Genomic DNA, 14,291 nt, shown 5'->3' with positions numbered 1-14,291 from the left:
GAGAGGTCTATGTTTGGAATATCGGACCAGGGGAAGTCCATTAGGCTTGGCAAAACCAGGCTTAAGACCAGCCTATTGGCCGTATTCCTCATTTTTTGACATGTATAGAATTATATATATTGAGCAATCAAAATTCAAAACACTGCAAGATTGCAATAAAAATGGAACATAGCTCTATGTCCAGTATGATATGGACCAAAAGTTGCACCAACAAAGAAGGTCAAACGTTGAGGCACGGTTTTGTTTGTTTGGTGGCCCAATTCGGTTCCTATGGACTTAAGTTACACACACAAGGAGCAAGCACTACAAGTTACACAGAAGGAACAAGCACTACTTTAGGCAAAGCCAAAGGCAAGAGTAAAAGGAAAGCAGTATCAACCAAAAGTGAGAGGGAGTTTAATTTACCTTCCACCGCAGCTACAGCCGGAGCCACATCCACAGTTTCCTCCGCAGCAAGACATTTTTTTTTCCCGCTTTCTGGATTTTTCTTTTCCTTCTCTTTCTTTCTCTTCCCACAAGCTCCACTTATCTCCCTTACATCCTAGTACGCCATCAAGCTTTCCCTTATACAGAGAGATGAGGAGGTGAAGTCGTCATTCGCCACCACACACGTGGCATCATCTACGACTTAGAAGGATCCGTATCATGTCACTATTTATCTTTCCACCACCTTACTGTCCTCTATATATATAATTCATTCCAAAGTCAGAAGAGCGATCGGGGCTCTTCTGACTTTGAAATGAATATATATATATATATATATATATATATATATATATATATATATATAGAGAGAGAGAGAGAGAGAGAGAGTTCGGTCCGTATTAAACCCATTTGGTGCTAAACAGCTTGCTAAATGGGTTCTTTGGGCTTTTTTATTTTATTTTTAAATTCTACCATACATGTAATTGATTTTAGAGAGATCAGTTCTTGAAGTGTTTGATTCCAACACGTGGGTGGGTTTTTATAAAGTTGGAAAAATCAATGGTCCAAAATCTTTGTAAATTTTTTAGGCTCTAAATATCATTTTTTTTTTCATCAAAAATGCATGATTCTTGTGTGGATTCTTAGTAAATCGATCATGCCCAATGCATTTATGGGGCTGGAACCCCATAAAAAACACTAGAGAAGCCCAAAAAACCCATTTAGCATGTGGTTTAGCACTGTTTAAAACCGACCCATTTTCCTATATATATATATATATATATATATATATATATATATATATATATATATATATATAAAACTTCGTGGGTGGACAACTTATTTGGGACTCATGTTGGTATCTGAAATAAAAAAATCGAGTGAAGACGATATAAGATCAAAGCCCAATAGCTCTTATTCCAAAAGATTAGGCGTTATTTTGAAAAAGCTATTTTATTTATTAATTTTCCTTCATTGTATGTTTGGCTTATTGGATAAAATGAAGTCAAACACTCAACAATGGTGGGGAAAATGCATTTACTAGGACAGGCTTACGTAAGAAGTCTCTAGGTTCAAGTAAAAAATAACCATTTTTTTATAATAAGACTGACCATATATTTGCTTTAAATTTCTTTCACTTCAGCATTTTTATTGTCATAAATTTTACAAATTGCTATTTTGGTGACCATATATTTGCTTCCGAACGAAAGGCAGAGTAGTCGTGGGACCCAGACGGGTTTGCCTCGCTGAAGGGTGGGTTTGTTAAGTGGCCAGCGAGGTTCTTGGCAAGGGTTACTCGTCATTCAAAAAAAAAACTACTTCCCAACTTCAAAGTCAGATCCATACCTTAAGAGTTTGCAACGGGCTAACGATTGCATCATCACCTGCGTGTTGTTAAAAGATTATGAGTCGTTGTGGGCAACAACCAATATATGCAGTTTTATTTTTTAATAATGGCATGCTGTTCTTTTAATAATGTTATGCCGTCATTATTGGTGTATAGACAATTTCAAGGCATTTACATGTAATTTGACATGCACACCCTCACACGCATCTCCTCTAAGCCCTTTTTCGTTAGGTCCTTTCAAAAATCAAGTTTTAAGTATTGTTTCTCCTGTCTAACACCGTGATCAATAGGTTTAGTTTAGTAGGAACCAGCTTTTAGATCGCCGAAATCTGACCAGTATACACGTTTTATCGGTGATCCAAAATCAATGGCTACGAAGGTACCAGTTTTTTCCCGCTCATAGAATCATGTTTTTTCGTCGAAAAAGCATGATCAAAGAGTCGATTCTCACTAAATTGATCATGATTAACACATCTAACGGTTCAGATCTATCATAAAACACCTAAAATCTATAGGGCAGAATGGGGCTGAACAAAAAATGGGGCTTAATATGTGCCACACTCTCTCTCTCTCTCTCTCTCTCTCTCTCTCTCTCTCTCTCTCTCTCTCTCTCTCTCTCTCTATATATATATATATATATATATATATATATATATATATATATATATATATATATATATATATATATATAGGAAAACTGAAATGTATAAACCAGTAAAACACACAAACTAGTATGAATCCAGATTTTTATAGGTTTTTTGAAAATCTAACTTGCTTTGGAGATGCTTTGGGTGTGGTCCATTTGCTTGGAATCGACTATTGGACTATTGGATCATCGTAATCAGATCAGCCTTAAAAGAATTCTTCTTATACATTGTTATTGGATGATCTAAGAATCTGTTTTTATAAAACCATGCATCTAGATCACATCCTTATGATGAAATTTTAGATAAAAAAAACTCTAAAAATCTTTGGTGCATGCCTGTTTACATATTTTGCTGGTTTACATATTTTAGTTATCATATATATATATATATATATATGAAACCATTGGTGTAGGCTGCATCTTCTCAATCGTATCTCAAAGATGCATTCAAAATAGTTTATTTGAAAAGGGTCATGCATTGAATAATGTTTCCTTCACATAAAAAATGTTTTTTCCTTTCAAGATATTTTGGTGCATTGGATGCGGGTGACCTTTGAAGATCTTAAAAAATCTACATGCACATCACAATCACATTATTAAAACACTTTTTTTTTTACTAAAAAATGTATGTAGATCATATTTGCAGAGTTTGGTTGATAAAATATGTCACAAATTATGAAAATTAATGGATTCTAATATGTATTTTACTCTGTATTTTGCAATATTTGTTTATCTATTTCTTTGTCTACTTATTTAGTTATTTATTTATTTCAGAATACTATATAGTGTACACTCTTTTCTTAAGGTGGATCTAACCAACAAAATCTACTTATAATCTTTTTTATGTTTTCAAATATTATCTTGACTCCATTTGCATAGAGGAAAGTGCATCTATACAAATAATAATAGAAGCGTATTCAGCTGACTTTTTCCATAATAAGCCTGGGCGATTAAGGCCCCTCCCTCCTTAACTCATTTCAGCTGATTTGACATTCTCAACATTTTACCACTTTGAAATGGAAAAAAAATGAAGCTTCTTGCCTTCTCATCGTGCTCGTAAACATGAGACAAGTGATTTCCGTATGAAAAAATATGGAGTAGAAATGTGGAAAACTATTTTCTCACCATTCCCAGACCACACGATTCACTTTCTAAAGAAAATTGAACTGTAGCAATTAAAACCTCCTCAACTTTTTATTTTGAAAGTTGGGAACTGTCAATTATTTCGAACATGATCTAGTGATCATGAATCCACTTTCAAGAATTGAGGTTTTTATCTTGTTGATTTAACAAATCTCATGAGGTCCAGCCAAAGCTCATGCACTTCTCAAGGACAATTCAGCAGAATCCATTGTAAACTCGCAGAATCTAGCATGACCCAGCAAAGTAGAAAAAGTGTTTATTTTAGGACCTCAAGATATCAAGATCAAGATTGAGAAGTTCTCACATATATGACTCAAATCCCTACATTTTCTAATAAGAGTTCATCTAAAAACCTATATTATTTTACAAATATATTTTTTGAGAGAGAATAGAAAAAATATTATTAACAAGATTAAGAAATGACGAAGAGAAATCATCAAGGCAAAACTACAAACAAAAAAAACAGTTTGAGAAAATCATATTCAATCTTGACTCAAACTCTTTGTGCAAATGAAAAATAGATAGATGATGTATCCTAAGACAACTTAAAACATGACGAATAAGGACACACACACACACACACACACACACACACACACACACACACATATATATATATATATATATATATATATATATATATATATATATATATATATATATATATATATATATATATTTCTCTTAGTCCCCTTATTCATTAGGTCTTGTTAGGACCCTTCAAAAATCAGAGTTTATTCTTTTGCGCGTCCACTTATACAAAAAGAGTTTGAGAAAATCATATTTAATCATTACTCAAACTCCTTGTGCAAATGAAAAATAAATAGATGATGTATCGTAAGACAACTTAGAACATGATGAATAAGGACACACACACACACACACACACACACATATATATATATATATATATATATATATATTTGAGTAATGTGTTCCTTAGTCCCCTTCTAATTCGTTAGGTATTGTTAGGACCCTTCAAAAATCATAGTTTATTTTTTTGAACGTCTAACAGTGTAGATGTGATTTATAGGTTTTGTTTAGTGGGAACCAGCATTTGGATCACCAGAATCTGACCTGTATACAAGTTTTTTCGGTGATCCAAAATCATTGGCTATGAAGGCACCAGTTTTTTCTGGCTCATAAAAACATATTTTTCATCAAAAAAATATGATTTAATAGTCCTTACTAAATCGATAATGCTAAACACATCTAACGGTTCAGATCTATCAGAATGGGGCAGAATGAGAAATAGGGCCTAATATGTTCAGTTATATATATAGGAACCAACGTCACGTATGGACGCAACTTAGTTGGGGGATTTGATTTTATTTAATGGCAATTTTTTAATTGACACCTCATTTTTTAACGTAATTCAAAGTTCTCCTATGTTTTGAAAACTTTTAAAAATGCACCTGGGCCTTGTTATATTAGTCCAAAAGCCCATGTACAGTTTCAAGATAGAATTTACAACAAAATCTCAAACATGATATTTGAATATTTATTAATCATATTTTCTACGTAACAATCTAAAGATCAATATATTTTAAATACCAATCAAAATCAAAATTTGAGGGAAGAAGATATATATCAAACCAAACTAATTCAGATGCCAAAGAGTTTGATGTTATTTTGAAAACTTGCTTTTACCAACTTCCTTCTAGTTCAGGCGTTAAAGATCGAAAAAATCAATTGCATCTTTATTCCAACATTTTTGGCACTTAATTTGAGGTTCAAATTGTCGTTTTAAATGAAGTTACAATGAGTGGAGGGTTCTTTTTTTTTTAATTTACATGCAGATTTAAGTACAAATACGAGTTGCTTTATGCGGCTTGGGGCTTTAAATGAATTTTGAGTTGTCTCGAGTTGTACATATATATTACATTTACTTGCTTTCCTAAAGAGTACAAGAAACTTAATTAGGGACTTTTCTTTATATCTTTCATAGATTAAAGTATTTTTAACAGAGTTTTTCATCTGAGCTGAGCTGGTTCGTTTTATTTTTAAATAAAATTTAAAATGGTTTTTAATATTTTAATATTTTCCTGATTCATGTCAACTTTTGGTTAAAAATTAGCTGATTCAGCTTCATTCAGTTCAGAATTGGAATCGGCAGATTTCCTGATCAATCGATTCACAGTTCGATACGTTTCTGACAAAATTAATTCCACTCTCAAGATTTGTAACAACAGCAGAGCAAACCAAGTCATTTAAAGATACATTAGTGACCACCTCTATAGAAGATAGAGGGAGCACCTTCACATGATACATAGGGCAATCCAAACACACCAACTTTCAAACAAGGCACAAAAAAGCAAACTAGGCCATAGCATTAAGCACCATATATATGGCCCATTATTGTCCCAAAAGGCACATCATCATTTGTAGTCACACACACACACAACACACACACACACACACACACACACACACACACACACACACACACACACACATATATATATATATATATATATATATATATATATATATATATATATCATTGCCCTTTGATTGCACGGTGGTATCATTTGCAGGTGCAAGGGTCACAGCTGCAGTTGCCACCACAATTGCATCCTTCAGTCCCATACCCTCCTTTCATCTCAACACCTTCCAAGAGCCTGCACTCCCAATTATATCACATCAAAAAATAGCATGAAAAATCAGCATTCAGTATTCCCTGAATTGAAAACAGTAGAAGAGGAAGGCATACCCAACTCGAGGAGCAACTCCAGCAACCGTGATTTCAATAGTCTTTTCTCCTGAGAAAGTGATATCAGGAAACATCTTGCATCTGTAACCAGCAAATATTGTTCCAATCAAGTTATCTTTATCTCAAATATAATTAGTTATCTTATCTCAAATATAATCATTCATAAAATTCTAATAAAACTTAAACAAAAATTTATATATATACTTTTTTTTGTGTGCAAATCATAACACCAAATCAAAAAATCTCCATATTTATATTATATTTAGATATTATCTTATTGCTTATACTTTTATTTTTCAAATATCGAGTCTATTTTATCTATATAATATTTCTTAACCATAAATATACAATGATTTCTCTGTATAGTTGCCAAAACAAAAACAATTTATTGCAAGATCTTTCCTTGCCAATAGATAACTACAGATAGTGCTGATAAGACCTCGTAATTAATTTGATTTCTATATTTATTTACTAAATTCATAAATCTACTCTAATGAAAAAACAAGAATCAGTCAACAATTTTTTTGCACAATAAAACAAAAATTTCAAAGCAAACAATATTTTGAAAATATCGCATTTTTCTCTATATAATATCACCCTTTGAAGATATTGTGGCTTTATTACGATATTTTTCAAAAAATTGGCGGCATCTTTTACTAGGCAATGGAATATGGACACCAGGTTGCACCAAGAAGACGTACAAAACCCTGAGGTAGGGTTTGTTTGGGTAGGTAAATTCGATTCATATGGACTTAATTAAGACTACATGCAAAAGGGACGAGCACGTAAGTGCTAGCCAAAGCCAACGGCAAGAGGAAAAGGAAACCAGGATCAACCAAAAGAGAGCAAAAAGGATCCTATTTTTTAACATATGATATGGAGGATCCTCTGTTGATCCTAGCTGTCCAACTGATGCACCTGCAAGCTAGGATCAGTCCACATGCAGGTGAGAATGTGGACTAATCTTAGACATTGGTTGAATGGCTAGGATCGAGTATAGGATGGATCCCAGCATATGTCAGACGATGGGATCCATGCCAAGGAGGAAGAGAGAGTTTTACCCTCCACCGCAGTTGCAGTTGGAGCCACACCCACAGTTTCCTCCGCAGCCAGACATTTTCTCTCTCTAGATTTTTCCTTTCCTTGTCTTTCTCTCTCTCCCCACAAGCTCAACTTATCTCTCTGCAATCCTGCAACATCAGGCTTTCCCTTATATAGAGCAAGGAGGAGGTGAAGTCCTCTTTCGTCACCATACATGTGGAATGATGTACGCAGCTTACCCCCGCAATATATATATATATATATATATATGAACCAACCTCATGCGTGGACGCAACTTAGTTGGGCCTCATGAATGGCAATTGACACCTAATTTTTTAACATAATTCAAAGTTCTCCTATGTTTTGAAAACTTTTAAAAATGCAACTGGGCCATGTTATATTAGTCCAAAAACCCATGGACAGTTTCAAGATGGAATTTACAACAAAATCTCAAACATTATATTTGAAGATTTATTAATCACATTTTCTACGTACCGATCTAAAGATCGATATATTTTAAATACCAATCAAAATCAAAATTTGAGGGAAGAAGATATATATCAAACCAAACTAATTCAGATGCCAAAGAGTTTGCTGTTATTTTGAAAACTTGCTTTTACTAATTACTTCCTTAATTGCATGTTTGGCTTGTGAAATAAGAAGAGTTCAAAGATTGGGAAAAATTCATTTATTGCTCCAGGTTTATGTAGGAAGTTTCTACGTTCAAGTAACAAAACAAATTGTCAACTCCCATCGAATGGGCTTTAAATTCACACGAAATGGTGTATAGTGTTTTTGGTGCTGAATAAAATCCGGAATTGTCTACCAAGTTCCCAAAATTGAAAAGTCCAGACCTAGCGGCTGGAAAAGTATACACTTTTTACTGCCACCTTAGAATTAAAGTAAACGGATTATCCCGTTCTCAGTAAAAAACTTGCCGAGGGTAATTCTCAGAATATTTGAGAAATTGTGTTTTTTAAGTAAGGTGTTCTAAATCACATTTAGTGCCATGATAAATGCATGATATTTTCAAATATTTAGAAGTATCACCTTTTTGAGATTATATCAGCGTTTGAATGATGAATTATGATACTTTCAAAATAGTACCACCGTGGGGGAGTCACCCTCGTGGCCAGCAGGGTGGTTATGAGAGTGTTGAGATGAAGGCACCTAGATCAAACCCTGTGGGTGCACAGGTAGCCTTTATAGGTGGGCCACCTAAGGCAGGGTGGTCGTGGGGCTCCACCCGGGGTTTTCCTTGCTTAGGTGAGGCTTCCTCGTCATTAAAAAAAAAGATTTTTTTCAAAATAGTGCTGATATTCTAGCTAAATCAGGTTTGAATCTGCCTCTTTATTTAGTGGCTATAAGCACAAGCAAGCAATCTTTAACCTGGGATTGTTTTAGCAGGAACTGGGGGATTATTTTAGCTAGAAACCTAACCAAAAGGACATTTTTTTATATTACCTTGACTAACAATTGCATCATCACTTGCGTATTGTTCTTAAAAGATTAGGAGGCGGCTGCTACATAAAAGCTGGTTTTTAATATGATCATGCGGATTTAAAATAATATCATGCCGACTTTGGATCCATACTTGGGCTTTATAAAAAATATCTTCAGATATATACTTTTTATTTCTCTAAGCGTCTTCAAAAAATGAGTTTTTAGGGCGATATATTGAGAAAACAAAATATGAAGTTTCATTTGTTTTTTAAATTTATACAGTTTCATAAAAAAGCTGCATTTTTAATGGAATTGGTGGCGAAGATGTCACATGATGGAGGAGTGTGAAGCCTAATTTCTACGTTGATATAAATCCCTAATTTTCGTGCGATAGTTTTGTAATTTTATCCAAATATAGGTTGCCCTAGACTCTTTGTATGTAAAGTCCATCTTTTGTAAGGTGAGTATCTCAATCTTAATATTGGATCTCAGTGCAGCTGTGGACGAGGGCAACTATTGCCAAACCACGTAAAATCCTTGTTCTCGGTTGATTTTTTTCCTCTTCTTTCTATTTTTGTTTCTTTGATCTATCGATATTGTGTTGAGTTGTTTCCTAACACCACCAAGAGGACAAGAACGTCATTCAGAATCATCACATTTGTGTTTTGCAGCACAAAGCCTCTATAGAAAACTTCATATTCTTCCTTTTCTTAGCGAGGCACCGCAGGTGGGTCATCATTTTTCTCCCTATAAAACCCTTTAAAGCACCTAAGAAGTGAGCATCAGGCGTTGTCTCTATGCCCATTTGTTATTTTGTGTTACCCAAAGTCTTAATCTTTAGCTCTAAAGAAGGAAGAGTGGCACAGAATCCGGTAGTGAGATTTTTGGTTGTAGGAGAGGGATGGAGATCATGAATGCCAAGAAGAAGAAGCTCATATACCTTTTCTACTGTGGAGAACGAAGATTTCGCCCGTCGCAATTGCTTTTAAATCAGACTGCATTCAGTTGTTGTCTATCAATGGAGGTAATGTCCCCAAAACCTGTTGGCGAACATCCCCCAGTAATGCTTGACGACCATCTCATCGAACGAGCATCAAATGACGCTTATTTGTTCATTTTGTTGAGATAATGGCAGTCAAAGACATGCCTAATTTGATTGTCAAAATTTAGGCATGGTTAAATCCCACATGCATTTAATATTGATAAAGGTTGAACCATTATAAGTAAATGAACATTATATTTTACCACTCACACTCACACTTTTACTTGTTCTTGTTGAAGATGGCATTCCATATACCTCGATATTGTTGTCTTATAATGATAATTTTCTCTTTTTACTTAATATTATGTAAACTTGTTATTTCTCTTTTTATAGAATTATTTTCTCATACTAGCCATCAACAAAGTAACTTGTTGAAAAATATCATATCTTGTCACACCATTATCACATCATGTTGAAAAAATAACAAGTATTTCTCTTTCATACTTTTTCACATCATTTCTTTATCTAACAATGTGGTTTCAAGATTTTATCACACCATTGTCAGATACTACTATTTTTTTCATACATCAATATTCAAGCATGGGCAATCACCATTTTGTAATTCTTTTCTCTCTCTCTTTTCATATGGCTATTTTGTAACATTGGCCATTATCAAAATACTCGTCACATCTTGTCATTCATAGTTTTATACTTATAGAAGATGACGTCATGTAAACTTTGATTTTGTTTTCTCTTTTTTATCCCAATATTGTGGAGCTATGCTTCTTACCATTTTTTTAAGCTTATCTTTTAATACCCACCATTGTCAAAATACTTGTTTAATGTCAAATGCATGCTGGGTTCTCTCTATAAAATGTAGACTTCCTTGAAACCCATAAGCATTGTATTTTATAGGTTGCACCACTATAGATAAATAAATATTGTATCTTATTGGTCATTCACTCACACTTATTGATGCTCAATATAACATAATATATACCTTGATATTGTTTTCTTCTACAGGGTCATTTCTATCTTTTTACCATACCATTGTATGGTCATGATATTTATCTCGTTTCATAGGGTTTTGTCTTGCACTAACCATCACCAAAAATACTAGTTGACCATCATGTCTTGTCATTCACGCTTTCAAACATTGAACACAAGACCATGTATTATTCATCAACATATTTTTTTATTTTAAGGGTAGTTTTGTATTTTTACTCCACCAATATGTAATGCTATTTATCTATTTTTTTATTTTTTTATTTTTTTTTTGGGGGGGGGGGTCAGATACTACCCCTATATCTTGTCATTTTCAGTAAGTAGAAAATAACCTTACCATTTTTTTAGACTTGTCATTTCTCCCTTTTCATCGAGTTATTTTCTAAAGCTAGCCACAATCAAGGAATTGGTTAATAAAAATTATATCATGCCACCCATACTTCCATACGTATTATTGCCAAAGATATTACGCAGGCATTTATATTGTTTTGTCTTATAGGGGCAATTTAGTCTTTTTAGAGATGATCACTCATCAAAATTCAGGCATCCTCAAAACCCACATGCATTATATTATTAAAAGATTGAACAACTATAGGTAAATGAACCTCATATATTACCACTCAACAAAATTCAGGTATGGTCAATAGCCACATGTGTTATTATTAGAGTTGTAGATATTATACGTAATTGAACATTGTATCTTGTCACTCACAATTTTACATTTCATCATGTTGAAGATGGCATGATGAATGTCTCTTTTCTCACGGGTCAGTTTATCTTTTTACTCTACCATCGTGTAACTCTTATATTTTTTTATTTTGTAAGGTCAATTTCTATTAATAGCCATCACCAACGTACTTGTTAAACATAATATATTATCATTCACACTTTCACAATTGTTCTTTTTTAACATATCACCATGTACACACTGACATAGTTTTTTATTTCAAGTAGTCTTGTTGATTTTCTTTAGTAAGAAGTTCACTTACTGCTCGTTTCTCAAATCCATTCTCTTTCGTTTCCTTAACATTTTTGTTGCATTTTTTGTCACTTCTTTCAACTTTATGTTATTCATATTAAGAGTAATATTTTTTTATAACAAGCATACATATTGGTTTTATATGATTTTGTACTTGTACATTCATGTCATTTTTTATTTGTTTTAGCCCGCATATTGCCTTTGATGTGTTACCTTTCTATTTTTCATGTGTTTGCATAATCACTTCACAACAGTATCCCACTTCCCGCTTCGTACTACCTTTTTAATCCTGCTTCACACTTCTCGTATTAGGATCCAAAGCTAAAGACACAGAGGCATCGAAGTCATTTTGGAAAAAAACATTTGAGGGTGCATTGACAAAATGACTTCGATGCCTCTGCTTCACACTTCTCAACCACCTTTTTTAGAGTACCAGACTGATGGCGAATCATAAAGGTGTACTCTTGCAAGAAGCTGACCTACTTGGCATGACGAGCACTTAACTTCTTTTGACCTACTTGGTTGACGCCCTTAGTAGGAAGAATAGCCTTCTGATGACTATGTCAGTGCGGGTCATTGGGTTCAAGCTGTACCCGACAGACCTAGATTTTCAGCAGGTCTGGGAAAGGTGCCTCTCCCCTTATAGCACAACTGACTCAACATTTGCTATTCATAACGGTTACCTTTTTCAGGGTAATAAGTTATGTGCGCCTGCTTTCTCTCTTAGACTATAATTGATTTCCGAGTTGCATGAAGGGAGACTAGCTGGGCATTTTGGACACGATAAGATGTTCGCATTGTTGGATGAAGAGTACTTTTGACCCAAAATGCGTAAAGATGTTGTCAAGTTTGTACAGAGTTGTTGAGTGTGTCAAGTGTCCAAGGGTCATCATCAAAATAGTGGTTTGTATACTCCATTGTCGATTCCTGAGCGACCTTGAGAGCATGTGTCCATGGATTTTATTGTGGGTCTTCCCAGAACCTTTCACCGTTTTGATTCCATCTTAGTGGTAGTTGACAGATTTTCTTTGTCCCGTGTAAATGGACCACTGATGCCTCGTTAGTAGCCTCATACTATTTCAAGGACGTTGCCCATTTTCATGGATTGCCTCACACGATCACCTCAGATCGTGACACCCATTTTATGAGTCATTTTTGGAAATCGTTTATGGGCCTTACTGAAAACCAAGCTCCAGTTTAGCAGTGCATATCACCCTCAAACATATAGCCAAACAGAAGTTGTCAACCGCACCTTGGGAAACCTGTTACGGAGTCTCATGTGGGAAAATATCAAAACCTGGGACCTCGTATTGCCTCAAGCCGAGTTCGCATATAACAGCTTCATCAACCGGTCTACACGCAAATCTCTGTTCCAAGTGGTTTGTGGTCGATCACCTACCCATGTTGTTGACCTAGCCCCTGTGTTCGTTATTCCAAACCCAGTCCCAAATGCATTTGATGTCATCAAATATATGCGTGATGTGCACAGACAGGTCCGAGCTAAACTTGTTGAAAGTTATGAGGCCTACAAAGCTTTCGTAGATCAAAGTCGTCATGATGTCCAATTTCAAGTCTGTCAGTTAGTTTGGGTTTACTTGCTTCCCGAGCATTTTTCTGTAGGTACCTATAGCAAGTTGAGTCCTAAGAAGTATGGTCCTTTTAAGATTCTTCAACAATTGGGTATGAATGTCTACCTCTTTGAGTTGCCCGACGATTGATACATTTCACTTATTTTCAACGTGTCTGATCTATATGCTTACTGTGGAGGCAACAAGTCGTCAGAGCCAACTTATTCCCAACCAAGGGAGAATGATGCAGAGCAGGACCCGACTGGGTTGGTACCACGTGACTCAAACTCGGCCCAGGCACCCCTGCGTACCTATTTCAGAAAAGCGCAGGCACAGAAGACACAAGCCCAATAGCAGCAGAAAGATATCTCGGGTCTAGTATTGAACCCGAGACCTAGATCCAATTGACCGCTTTAAAAACCCTCTTCTAGGGTTGCGTGAAAGACAGAGAAGATTGAGAATACAGCAACCTTTATTCCTTTTGTTATTGCTTACTCCTTTTCCCCTTTCCAGTTATTGTCATTGTTTTTCCACTTACTGTTCATTGTTCTTTCCATTTGTTATTGAAAGCTTATTGAAAATAAAAACAAGCCACACCGATTTTCGGTGGGCATCTATCTTGCCTCCTTGGGCATCGCTGCATCAGATTCCATATCAAATATGATTTGGAATCATATGAATCAGCATCACATGAGGCTTTGTGTGATTCTGATTCTCATTTAAACGAGAAAGCAACTCTCATTTGTGAAGGCAAATTTGAGTCCATTTCTCACCACTCTTAGATTACCTTATCCCAATGAGATCATTCTCTCATTTTCATGAGAGTCCAAATCGCATGGCACCTAACCAAACATGCCCTTGGTGGCCTCCCAATGTGAACCAAATTGTTTATGCCGATAGGGCTTCTAAGGATGAGAAATCTAGCTATCTTGCTTACTTGTTGGTGATAGATGCTTTCAACCAATTTTATAATTATCATATCGGAACCCGTATTGGGTGG

At 34.9% G+C, this 14,291-nt stretch overlaps 1 protein-coding gene across 1 annotated transcript; it reads right to left on the bottom strand.

Annotated features, from left to right (window-relative positions):
- Positions 1-5,758: 5,758 nt before the first annotated feature.
- Positions 5,759-7,459, bottom strand: LOC149848064 (metallothionein-like protein 2). Its single transcript, XM_090010349.1, has 3 exons — positions 7,335-7,459; positions 6,274-6,354; positions 5,759-6,181 (listed from the first exon to the last, which is right to left on the bottom strand). Exons 1-3 carry the CDS (start codon positions 7,388-7,390, stop codon positions 6,088-6,090), a joined length of 231 nt encoding a protein of 76 aa, XP_089866475.1. The 5' UTR covers positions 7,391-7,459; the 3' UTR covers positions 5,759-6,087.
- Positions 7,460-14,291: the final 6,832 nt, after the last annotated feature.

This window comes from Nuphar pumila, chromosome 1, assembly GCF_984573655.1.
Source record: "Nuphar pumila chromosome 1, dmNupPumi1.hap1.1, whole genome shotgun sequence".
NCBI classification, from domain to species: Eukaryota; Viridiplantae; Streptophyta; class Magnoliopsida; order Nymphaeales; family Nymphaeaceae; genus Nuphar; species Nuphar pumila.
The sequence above is the reverse complement of the archived record's forward strand: the minus strand, read 5'-3'. Positions and strand labels throughout refer to the sequence as shown.

Bases quoted from the DNA above. Each gene is read 5' to 3' on its own strand.
- LOC149848064 (XM_090010349.1), bottom strand. From the start codon at position 7,390: ATGTCTGGCTGCGGAGGAAACTGTGGGTGTGGCTCCAACTGCAACTGC. The intron at 6,355-7,334 runs GTAAAACTCTCT...TGCTGGTTACAG, and splicing joins AACTGCAACTGCGGTGGAGG to ATGCAAGATGTTTCCTGATA. The intron at 6,182-6,273 runs GTATGCCTTCCT...TTGGGAGTGCAG, and splicing joins GGAGTTGCTCCTCGAGTTGG to GCTCTTGGAAGGTGTTGAGA.